The sequence below is a fragment of the Paralichthys olivaceus genome, chromosome 6 (assembly GCF_024713975.1).
Source record: "Paralichthys olivaceus isolate ysfri-2021 chromosome 6, ASM2471397v2, whole genome shotgun sequence".
NCBI lineage: Eukaryota > Metazoa > Chordata > Actinopteri > Pleuronectiformes > Paralichthyidae > Paralichthys > Paralichthys olivaceus.
In genome coordinates this window covers 2,412,265-2,425,003 of record NC_091098.1, presented here as the reverse complement: position 1 = coordinate 2,425,003, position 12,739 = coordinate 2,412,265, and the positions used below count along the sequence as shown (strand labels likewise).

The 12,739-nt window shown below is 38.9% G+C and overlaps 1 protein-coding gene and 1 long non-coding RNA gene across 2 annotated transcripts; one reads left to right on the top strand and one right to left on the bottom strand.

Moving 5' to 3' along the window:
• Positions 1–5,241: 5,241 nt before the first annotated feature.
• LOC138410582 (uncharacterized) lies at positions 5,242–6,453 on the top strand. The gene is made up of 2 exons (XR_011243292.1): positions 5,242–5,381; positions 5,473–6,453. It is a non-coding gene; the product is annotated as an uncharacterized lncRNA (long non-coding RNA).
• A 460-nt stretch (positions 6,454–6,913) lies between these two features.
• Positions 6,914–11,586, bottom strand: LOC138410572 (rho-related GTP-binding protein RhoA-C-like). Its single transcript, XM_069527322.1, has 4 exons — positions 11,413–11,586; positions 10,314–10,434; positions 10,101–10,231; positions 6,914–8,699 (listed from the first exon to the last, which is right to left on the bottom strand). Exons 1-4 carry the CDS (start codon positions 11,566–11,568, stop codon positions 8,535–8,537), a joined length of 573 nt encoding a protein of 190 aa, XP_069383423.1. The 5' UTR covers positions 11,569–11,586; the 3' UTR covers positions 6,914–8,534.
• Between the last annotated feature and the right edge of the window lie 1,153 nt (positions 11,587–12,739).

Below are 12,739 nucleotides of genomic sequence, written 5' to 3'. Positions count from 1 at the left end.
TCAGTTTGGACAGCTCTCTCAAGGTCACTGACCTTTTGGCTACCACTTGACTGAAGCATCCTCAGTCGTGAAACTTCCTTCCCTAGACCCACTTTAGTGGCATAAATATATACAATTTTTCGCTCCATATCCTTTGCCTTTCTGACGAGGTCATCATTTTCATGTACCTGAGCGATCATTTTCATGTGCTTCTCATACAGGAGCCGATTCAAGAGTTCAGAGTAGGCATGTGTAGTCAAATCAACCCCACTGCCAGATTCAAACTTAGGCTCAGATGCAGACACAAATGCAGATGCCTCTGTGTGTGCAGAAACATCAGCTGTCCCAGCAAACTCTGTTTCTGTGGACTGAGAAGTCGATGCCTCTGCCTGTGGAGATGGAGGCTGAAACACTTTTGTCTCTTCCTCCATCCCCAGGACAGTCTGGTCTTCAATTGTCTCTTTCCTCAGGACAGTCTGGTCTTCAATTGTCTTTGTTGTCTCTTCCCTCAGGACAGTCTGGTCTTCAATTGTCTCTGCGGACTCTGTCCTAGGGATTATCTTTTCTTCATTCATCTCTTCTGACTTTATACTCAGGACAATCTCGTCCTTATTAATCTCTGCTGAGTCCACCCTCAGGACAGGCATGTTTGTTGCCTTTGTTTCCTGACATGCTGGAAATGGAAGGCAATTTACAACTCCCTTTTTTTTCTTTGGGGGAGACTGCACTTTCCTTTTCACTTCAAATGCAGATGCCTCTGTGTGTGCAGAAACATCAGCTGTCCCAGCAAACTGTGTTCCTGTGGACTGAGAAGTCGATGCCTCTGCCTGTGGAGATGGAGGCTGAAACACTTTTGTCTCTTCCTCCATCCCCAGGACAGTCTGGTCTTCAATTGTCTCTTTCCTCAGGACAGTCTGGTCTTCAATTGTCTTTGTTGTCTCTTCCCTCAGGACAGTCTGGTCTTCAATTGTCTCTGCGGACTCTGTCCTAGGGATAATCTTTTCTTCATATATCTCTTCTGACTTTATACTCAGGACAATCTCGTCCTTATTCATCTCTGCTGAGTCCACCCTCAGGACAGGCATGTTTGTTGCCTTTGTTTCCTGACATGCTGGAAATGAACGGTGATATACAAGTCCCTTTTTTCTCTTTGGGGGAGACTGCACTTTCCTTTTCACTTCAGGTCTAATGACGGGAATTCCATATACAACTCTTGCTATTATGTTCTTCTTCTTCTTTTTAGATGTAGTTGTCTTATTATTCTCCCCAATTCCACTTCTGTCTGGTTTATAGATCTCTCTTTGTAGTGGTGGGAAATTAATATCATCCATTGATTGATTGAACGTTAGAAGCGGTCCATTGCTTTCGGTCACTTTATTCCTATTCATGCTGAGATTTCTGTATGAATGTGTGTGTGAATGGGTGAATGGAAAACTGTAGTGTAAAGCGCTTTGAGTGGTCTTCAAGACTAGAAAAGCGCTATATAAATACAACCATTTACCATTTATGTGTGCAACTGTGATCTGATTTCCTGTTGAAGTTGACAAGTCTGTTAATAGTAGCACAAAGAGAAAAGAATTGGTTGCCTGGCTGAGAAAACTGAGATGTGTGGCCTGTTGACTGCACCTCTTCATCTAACAGCTCACTAGGGTTGCTCCTGACTGTTCCATTTCTCCCTGCAATATCTCCAACTAATCCCTTGTTGAAAAAATACCCCAAATAACTGTTACCTTGGTTTGTAAACATGTTACATAGAATAAAGCAAATGTTAATAGTAGTGAAACAGAAAAACTCCAGGCCTTTTTATCATTTGCGTGTTGGACGTAGTGTGCACAGCTTTTTATTAACAGTCTATGATGTAGTGTTACGTTTTCATTCATCCTACCTGGTTTATCTGCATAAAGATTTTATATTCAATATTTACATGAGATGAAACAGAACTTGCTTATTTACTGTTCACGTGTGTGGCTTTGAATAGGTTTGAATGATGTTATTTTTACATACATAACACTGCGGCTATTTCAGGTCTGTTAAGCCATTGACACAACCTTCAGGCCATAGTTCACAGCTTTTTGAAATTCAAACATCAAACTGCATCAAAACAAAAACATTAAGCTTTGAGGGCAAATTGATAAACAGGAAGTGATTCTGTGAATATACAGTGTCACAAAGAAATGCAATATGTCACCTTGTACTTTACATATACATTACATATATACATGCCAGCCACAAAATGTTGCCTTTTTAACTCTGTGTTCAAGTGAAAAATAAAATAGAGTAAAATCCATAAAATAAATGTTATTATTATTAAACTGTTATTAATTATTATTAAATAATTATTAAACTGAATCTCCTCTCTCTCACTTCTGTCCTGTTTGGAGATGCCTTTAGGAAGTGATGCGAAATTAATTTCATCCACCTTTGGCAAGGATTCAACCTCTGCTTGAAATGCATTGTCTTCTGAGGGTTGACTGTTGGCAGCTCAGTTTATTTTATTTTGAAGAAATGACACCACGACTTGAAACAATACAATTGATGATCAAATATAATCTATTTAATGTGAATGTGGACAGCAGTGACATTATAGTAATATGTTTTTAATTGGCTGGTGTGTACGTCCTCATGATTGAAAATGCAAGGATTTGTTTAGTAAATTTGTTTTTGCTGCATTTGTTAGATTGGCATAGAGACTTCCAAAAATGAATTTACAGAGCCTGATAAATTATGTGACACACAAAAACAAGATCCTCTAAACAACTGACAGAGGATCTGAAAATGAATCAATTTAATGCTACAAAGCAGGGGAGAATATAATAATAATAATAACTGCAATAACGGCAGCGATAAAAGACCGGGAACACTTGAGCACCATCAGGTATTAGATCTGACTAGTTAAAAAGTAAACAACAGTGTAAAGACATTTAATTATTATTGATGACAGACACAATTCATATTATAATGAATTACTGATATATTGTAATTAATAATAGTAATAATGGTAAAGTTGTTGTCCTGAGGTTCCGGGGTCAGAGATATCTGAAATGAGAGAGAAAAATGGAGAGAGAGAGACTATGGGAGTACAAAGTGAACTAGTCATTGACATGTATTAAAATAAATAAATGAATGAATGTGGGGGGTGCAGAGAGACAGAGAGAAGTGGAGAGGTGCTCAGTGCATGATGGGAGTTCCCCCAGCAGTCTAGACCTATAGCAGCATAACTAAGTGATGGTTCAGGACTCACCTGATCCAGAACTAACTATAGGCTTTATCAAAGAGGAACGTTTTAAGTTTAACTTTAAATGCAGAGATGGTGTCTGCCTCCTGAACCCAGAGTGGGAGCTGGTTCCACAGGAGAGGAGCCTGGTAGCTGAATGCTCTACCTCCTGTTCTACTCTTACAGTCTCTTGGAACCACAGAGAGCCTGTGTTTTGTGAACGAAGTGATCTGTTGGGTTAATATGGTGTTATGAACTCTTTTATATATGAAGGGGCTTGATTGTTAAGGGCTTTAAATGTGAGGAGCAGGATTTTGAATTCTATTCTGAATTTTACAGAGAGCCAATGTAGATAAGCTAAGACAGGAGTAATATGATCTCTCCTTCTACTTCCTGTCAGCACTCATGCTGCAGCATTTTGGACCAACTGGAGGTTTTTCACAGTCTTCCTGGGGCATCCTGATAATAAGGAATTACAGTAATCTAGTCTAGAGGTAACACACAGGTGTACTATCACATTCAGTAAGGCTCTATGAATGTGATGGTCATAACTGTGTTTACCTACTTTTTAGAAGGTGGAAATAATCAGGGTGATCAACAGGTGGAGGAACACGGGGCAGGAAGTGAAGTTCTCTGAGAAGACACAAGAGGTGAGGCAGCTGTGGCTTAGGGGGTAAAGTGGCCATCCTCTAACCATAAGGTCGGCCCTCTTATAGACGAAGTGCTGCACATAGATGCACTGTTTGAATGTGTGTGTGAGTGGGTGAATGGTAACTTTACTGTAAATGCTTTGAGTGGTCATCAAGAGGAGAAAAGCTCCATCTAAATACAGTCCATTCATATAGTCTGGAGGATATTGCACCTTGTTAACCCAAATGAAACAAATTGTGATTTGTGAATATTGGCTATACAAAATAAAATGTGATTGATTGATACAAAAAACATGAAACGAGAAAACATTCTGCTGAAATAAAAGACTGGATGGGAAACAACTTTCTCCAACTAAACCTGTCCAAATCCAGTGTAACTGTCTTTGGTCCCATCTCCAGCAAGAATGATATGATGGCAAAATGGTGAGCTAGAACCATTTACCAAGTCCTCAGCTAGAAATCTGGATGTGGTTTGTCTCAACATTAAGAAGGTTGTGCAATCATGTTTTTATCATTTAAGAAACATAGCCACGGTTAAATCTTGTATCCCTCACATAGACCTGGAAAGACTCATTCCCGCCCTTATTTCCTCTCACCTCGACTACTGTAACTCCCTTTATAGTGGTCTTACTCAGAAATCAATCCAGCGTCTACAGTGAGTCCAGAATGCTGCCCCTCGGCTTCTAACACAATCCAAAAATGTAACCATATCACCCCCCATTTAAGCACCCATGTACTGGCTGCCTGTTTATTTGAGGATTGATTTAAAAATACTTTTAATTACTTTAAAAAGCCAGACAGGCTTCTCCTCCCTATATTTCAGAACTTTTATCTCCTTACGAGCCAGGACGCAGTCTGAGATCCTCTGGTAAAGCGTTTCATACATGATGGTATATTTTGCTTGATAGTGACAATTGTTTGTACACTGCTTTTCTCAATGCATTGTGGGAAACAACGAGTCCACTATATAGGGTATAAAAATGTTCACTTAAAATTCGGGACAACACTACAAAATTGCAAACTCACCATATAGTGAACTATCTAGTAATCAGTGATTGATTTCAGACACAGCCCACGTGTCCCGGATGTTACACATGTCCTGGTCTCCCCTCATGATTGTGGTGATGGTGGTGAAGGAGGTTAGTGGTGATTTGATCCAATCTGTGGACAACTTTGCAAAGTTCAGTTATCTGGTCCCTGTCAGACTTTTCATACCCAAACACAACCATGCAACACAAGTAGAGGCAAACTGTGTTATGTCACAATCACCGCATTTTGCAACACAGCACTGTCCAAATGATGAAAAATATTTAAACAAGGTATTATTCACATTACATTTCAAGTTAGTCCATTTCATATATTAATTGATGTATATATATATGTCTAACATCCAGAGAAGAAATATGAGGAGAGTTTTGTGACCACCCTGTCATGGTTCCAGGTGAAAGAACTGCTGGCCACTGATGACTTCAAGCCCAACTCAGCCATGGTGGTCTTGGACTTCCTCATTAGACATTCATTTATTGAGCCTGACACAGGTTTGTGACTCTCCAGACAATTTCCATTGTGAGAGTAAATTGTAAAATCTGTTTACAACTTTAAATGTCTTTGTATTTCATCCCCTCTCAGAGCCATACTATCAGGAACTAGTGGCAGGACTCCATCGGACACTATAGAGCGGAGCTGAGGACTGACGCCAGTGATGCCACTGTGTTAGATTTAGCTGCTTTCAGAAGTGCACTGAAGTCTGGAGCTCCTCCAGACTTCCTCCGGAGGGGCTGTATGTGTGAATGCAAATATGCAAGTGAGAGCCTCCGGACTTTTTCCAGAGTTGCTTTGGCCAGCCCCCTAGTATAAAGTCTGCAGAAAGTCCAGAGGAACTGATGTGAGAACACAGCAGGAGATCGTCCACAGGATTCATCGAATGTGAGTGGGGGTGTTGATGGTGTTTCTAACACACGACAGACTGAAAATAACGTTATATCCTGGGTCTGCCTGCTGCTCCACCCCTCACCTGAATCCTCTATAAGATGTATGTGTTGTTGTGAATACGTCTGAGCGGAGAATCTGCTGCATGTGAAAAGACAAAACTGCAGAAAGTCTGACCCAATTCTGCAAACGTCCTCCAGAGGTCATGTCTGAAAATGGTTTTATTTACGTGTATGTCAGCACAATAATGTGATCTTAACAATTTTACAATATTAACTTAGTATTTAGAAATGTGAATTTAAATAACATTGTACTAATTAGTGACAGAGATATAAAGACTCAATCAACTCACCTCTACAGACACAAGAACTCTGCAAGCACATGACAGTAAGTGGTGAAGAGAGGGTTCATAGATTGGTGCTGCACTGCACTCACCAAAACTGGTTTGAAAAGCCTGGGTGGAAATGTTTGATCTCTGCCACTTGTCACACATACTGTCACTCATTACGAGAATGAGCTTTGATCTTTCAGTCAGAACAGAGGAATCTGTGCCCACAGAATTCTCTTAACACAGCTAATAGATTTTAAAAACATTGTGATGCTGCTTGTAAAACTGAGAATGTTAACCCATCTCTACCAACCTCTGCATATGAAATGAAAAATAAATTTTCTCAGTTTTAATTCTGTGTCCATGTGTTAATTATTTTTACATCCAAGTCCCTGTCTTTTCTACAGAGCACCGGGGGAGTCAGATAGAAAAGTACATATATCGAGGCCATGTTTTACTTCATTGACTGCTGGTACTACTGATGCATGTGTCTAAGATACTATTTGTAACCACATTTTAATTAATTTGTGCACATGAGATACGTGTATAAAAACAGTATAACTGCAAAACCAACAGTTACAGTATGAAGGTCAAAACAATTGAACAATCAACTGGCAGAACTTAATGAAGCTTTTCATAACCATAAGCTAAATATGGCTGTACCAAACAATTCAATGGAAATGGGTATGAGCCTGACACATGGGGTACCTTGGAAACTTTGGGATCTTGATGGATGAGTGATGAACAATAGCATGATTCGTCATAACTGAAATGGTGTTAAGAGAGAAAGCACAAGACGCCAGAGGCAGAATTTGGTCATTCTCGGTTACAATTTATTTCCTTTAGAATACATTACAAAATACAACTGGAGAAATGTCAGGATACATTTGTATACAAAAGAATATTACAAATGTCCGATCCATAAGGAGTTGCTTGCATTTTGGATTTAATAAGCTGACATCATATATTTTAAAAAGTGTTAACCACTCCGACCTCTTGATTTTAGTTGTGTGCAAATAATACAACAAAAGCCAGTAGAATATCACAAAGTGAACATAACATACAACAGAGTAAAAAGCAGAAAATAACAGCTGTAGACATGAGTGAAGTGGCAGAGTGGGGAAAAACACTGTCAATGTCTAACTTCCAGAGAAGACCAAAGGTGTGGAATTACTTGTCCTGTATATTGCAGATGAACATCACTATAGATGACAGTCCCATGGCACTGATTCCATCAACTATCCCTCAAGTGTCACTTCTCCAACACAAACACTGTTTTCACTCACTTCCACAAGTGACTGAAGCCCTGGGCAAAGGTTTCACATTAAAAGCCTACTGGCAGCTAGCAATTTATCCTATTAACATAAAATATTGGTAAATAAAAGCAATTTCACAAAAAGTAACTGAAAACAGTATTTATTTTGAAAGAAACTACCCAACTGTATAGTATAGGATACTTTGCTATAGAAATGTGCAATATACTGAATTTGTCAGGTAGACAGGGTTCAGTTTGCATTAACAGCAAATTGAAAGTGATCACATGGTAAAATTGGGAGGATTCTTCTTAAATTCTGAAATATTTTCAGAAAACGGGGGAAATTAGGAATCAAGTCTTTTCCGCTTGTTTAAAAAAGGCTCTGCCCCAGTAGCAGTTAGAAATTAAGACCTGTTACTATTTCAGAATTTACAGTAACTTTCTAAAGGACAATAATATTTTATTTACCCTTTAATCCCCAGTCACATACAGCGTATTTGACAGTACACTTTGATTTATTTCAATCACAGTTTTGTCACTTTAAGGCCAAGTTAACTCAGTCAACTTTTATTAATTAACAAGCAGGTATAAAACACTCATGGTCGTTGGTCTCATTATGTTTTTATACTGCAAACAATTAAACTCTGCTTTTTAATTGAAAATTGTATGAAATATCACAGGTTCATAAAAAAGAAAAGCGGGTCCATAAAAAGTTTGTTAGTTCTAACTTTGGAATTTAAGGAGAGTGAAAAACATACAGAATGAAAGACAAGCACAGTCACACTGCAAGCCACGGAAGTCTTCCAACAGTTAGTTAGGCAGGCATTCGTCTGATTTCGACCACCAGCCACAGAGGAGCTTACTGTACTGGAGTAAGAGTATGAGCAGGAGAGATGTTCCCTTCTCGTCATGTTCTCTTAATTTCAGCTTTATTGAGTCCTAAACTCGAGATTACAGTATTTCTATTTGAAAGCTAAAAGCTATAATGTCGAACTTAAATGTATATACATGTATTCCCCTTTTCCATAGCATTTGACCTTCCTTTTTTTCTTTAGCCTGGTTTCATCCCTACAACTCCCCAGTCAACTGTGCCTACCTTGGTGGAAACAGGCACAGGGATGTTTTTCTTAGCCGTGTTTATTTCCCTCCTTCCCTCCTGATCCTGCGTCACCTGACACTCTATAAAAGGCAGCAGCCGCTTTTCTTGCCTCGTCTCTTGGCCTGCAGTGCTGCCCTGGTGGCCATCTCAAACACCTCCCTCACGCCATCCTTCGTCTTGGCCGAGCACTCCAAGTAACCAATCCGGTTAGCCATTTCCCTCGCCTCATCAGACTTCACTGGTTCCTGTGTGGCAAAATCAAAAAAGAAAATAAGTTCAATGGGATGACTTGATGGTTTGATCTCTTCACATCTTTCTATCTTTCTAGCAGCTGATACATGCAGTGAATATGTTGGCTTGTGCATAGAGTTTACAGCACCGATGCTGCACCTCGTCAGAATCACAGAAATCATTCATAATGATGTGACCTAGATATTTCACTTTGTTCTTTCTTTAGGACTCGGCCTGCTCAAAAGAATGAGAGAAAATTAAGCTGGATCCAACACTCTTTTTTAATGAATTAATTGTATTAAACATCAGCCCTGATCATAAATACCAAATATTCATTCATTTTCATTATTTCAACTCTTTAAAATTCCAGTTTGACACCATCGGTTTTTATGCTAACTATATAAAAACAAAACACAGAAAATGTCATATTTTCCCTTTACTACATGATAATGTCATTATTTTTGGAAGGTTAACAGAGCCTGGCATATGTCACTGATGATCACTAACATTATTTTTGCGTAATTATTTTGCTGATTAGCAACACACAAACACAGATGCACAAACACACTTACACATACACAGTTACAGTGAAAGCTTAGCATGCTGTAACTCATACAGATGTTCACAGCAAAATGTAGGTTTCACACATCATTTCACTTGCACACATTAGGTTTATGGGTTCCATTATACAGAAATAGTGCCACTACAGGAAACACTATGTATTTTACCTTTATGCCAAATGTGGGAAAATGGGTCAATATAAAAAATATAACTTTGAAGCCAGGACTTCAGAATGAAATAATAAAAATGTGTAATGCATGATTTTATTTTGGCAAAGAGATAAAAAAGCAGTTAAAATGGATTCCAATGGGACTTTTTTTGTGCTACAAATGTGATAAAAGGTTGTATTTTTTTTACACAAATTTTAAAAATCTGCAGAAAATACACATCTTTTGAAAGTCCCGAGTCATATGCATTAACACAGACAGAATTATCAAAAAAAGAAACTTAAATGGCCAAAGATGTCCAGAAGTTGCCCTAAGGGTTAACAATGCTATCCCCACCATACAGCCAGTCCTTAACTCTATTAACTGTTTGGAGAGACCATCCATATACAGAGTGAAGTGAACTGGTGAGAATATTCCACCTTGTCAAACCTGATTGTTACTAGAGTGTGCAGATAAACATTTACTATCTTGTATAGCTTTGCAGTGAGAACCAAAAGTGCAGAATATGGAGGACTCCTCGCTCTTACAGTTTCACAAACAGTTTCCCATGATTAACTCAGTCAATTTGATGCATTTTGAGATAAGTAACCTTTGGGATTATAATGAAATTCAGTCTAAACAAACCCCCATAGGTTTGAATTTGTATAAGCTGCAGAATGAGCACAGTTAAGTACAGGCCTCACTCACCTGTTTCATCTTGGCTAACTCTCGACGGGTGTGTTCATCATTCCACAGGTCTTTCTTGTTTCTCACCAGAATAATAGGCACATTGGGACAGAAGTGTTTGACCTCTGGAGTCCACTTCTCTGGAATATTCTCTGCATCGGGCACAAAGTGTCCATGTTGAATGTGGAGCAAATGGTACATTTGTCAAAACCAATGGCAGGAAAGAAATCTCACCTAGGCTGTCGGGGCTGTCGATGGAGAAACACATGAGGATGACATCTGTGTCTGGGTAGGAGAGAGGCCTCAGCCGGTCATAGTCCTCCTGTCCTGCTGTGTCCCAGAGAGCCAGCTCCACCTACAGGGGTCGAGGACATTAATGCTTACATACTTCACAACACCACCATATCTGCATCACAATTAAATGCTACAGGGCTCAGTTACAAGGTTTGTGCCCTAGATTCTGACAACATGAGATAGATTCAAAGACAACCAGGAAAACAGCAGAAAGGTTGGATAGAACAGTTGTTTGACAAAAAATTGTTCCGGTACACAACAGTCAATTTTCCATTTCTGTTGATGTACAGGTTAAACAAATTATTATTGAGCTTTGTTCAGTTTGTTAAAAATCCATCAAAATGTCAAACTGGTGATCTATTATCAGGTTTAAAAGCCATGGCTCAAAATCAGGAAAAGTATTCAGATTCAGACATCAGGCAGATTCTGGGTGAGGGAGAAGCTTTGAAATACAACTAAACTAAAATCCAGAGGCACTTTTAATCTTAAAACATTTTCTTGAAAATATTTCGCCCAATTGGATGGCAACGTTGACGTTCGATCCAGCGGTCAATGTGGATTCTACATACTGTGTATATATGTCTAGATAGATTACTTTATTCATAGATTACTTTATTCATCCCCGAAGGGAAATTAAGTCTATGTACAAATCCGCCAGGCCAATATACAACCCAATGTTACCTTCTTCCAGATGTGTTGGTATCAGTGTACATGTTTAGAGATAAGTGAGATGAAATGACAGAATTTCACAAACAAGTTTATCATTTAAAAATAGCGTCTCTATGTTCATATATCATTGACAAAAAAGATGAAGCATTGCACAAGCATTAGTTTAAAACATATTACTAACATTTGATATATTGTTAGCATTTTTTGTTTTTAACTGTCCAATATAGTATCATCCTTAAAAACCAAGTGCTGCGCAGGTTATATTATGAAACAAACCTTCAGGGTCCGAGGCTCAGTCTACACACCCTATGCTGTGTTAATTGACTCATGACAAAAAGAAAGAAATGTGACATTATAATAAACAGCTTACCTGTTTACCATCCACCTCAATATCTGCCACATAGTTTTCAAACACAGTGGGCACATAGACCTCAGGGAACTGATCTTTGCTGAACACTATGAGGAGACAGGTTTTGCCGCAGGCTCCATCACCGACTATCACTAGTTTCTTTCTGATTGCAGCCATTTGAAAGAATGAAGAAAGACATGTACTCTGTTATTGATTCTGTGCATTCAGAGCAAAAACAACCCTGCAGGGTGAGGAGCTTGATTGGTGTACAAGCACAATGATGAAATAGGACAGGATGATAGTTTTAAGATGGTGTGAGGTATGGATCCATGAAACACTGTCAGGAAACACTTAACAAAACTCTGGAAACCTATTATGGCCACAATCATTTCATCTCCTGCTTTTTCAATATGTGGAATTAAACTCCTTTTGACAAAAATAATATCAACCAGAAATGTTTGCTTGATGATGCAAATTCACAATATAGATGATGCCATGGCTCTTTACAGAGTAAGTTTGAGACCTGACAAAATTATAGAGTAACTCAACAGTTCCTGCAAAGAGAAGCTCCCAGGGAGAAACGAGGTAGAGGGGGCATCTGCCAATCAGACAGTGAACTTTGACTATTTCATCTGTCTAATGTATCTGCATTTATATGTGCGTGTGCGCCACTGGTGTCAGATTGTATCGAATGATATTCCCCAACACGAGTTGCTATGTGTGTGCACTTTAGACAAGAGGTACAAGAGATCTAGTTGTGGCATCATGGACATGTGAAAAACTGTATTCAGGGTATGCTCCAGTATTTCAGTGTACTCCACCAGATATTTACAATGTTTCACTTAGGGCCAAAGCATTTTACTGACCAACAATGACTTTCAAATTAGTTTCTGGCATAAAACAAATGAAACACTATAGGTATGATATAACATAGTGCATGGAAAAAAACATGTGGGGTGAGGCCTCATTTCTGATTAGAAGAAAAAGTCATGACAATAACACTCGAACATGATCATTTCCAGAACGACTAGTATCAAACCAGCTAATTCAAAACTGAGACCTTGGATTGCATTCTGGATTTGGTGTTTACATGCTGATAAAATAAGATCAACCAATTTAATAGTCTGAAGTTATTAGGTTATGACTGTCGCCAATTTTCATCCAGAGCAGGAAATGGTAATCTCCGAATATAATCTCTGACAGCAGCTTTCAAACTGTGCCTCAATAAAATCCCGTCAAACCAGATGTAGAGGTTTAGTGGGTGGCGTTCTCTCACATGACACCGTATACCTCCATTAAGTCTGTAACCACCCAGCTTCATCCGTGTTTATACACTGCTGTCAGTGTA

Excerpts from the sequence above, each read along its gene's own strand:
- LOC138410572 (XM_069527322.1), bottom strand. The coding sequence starts at position 11,568 with ATGGCTGCAATCAGAAAGAAACTAGTGATAGTCGGTGATGGAGCCTGC. Across the intron at positions 10,232-10,313 it reads CGACAGCCCCGACAGCCTAG|AGAATATTCCAGAGAAGTGG; the intron begins GTGAGATTTCTT and ends TGCCCGATGCAG. Across the intron at positions 8,700-10,100 it reads AGTTAGCCAAGATGAAACAG|GAACCAGTGAAGTCTGATGA; the intron begins GTGAGTGAGGCC and ends TTTGCCACACAG.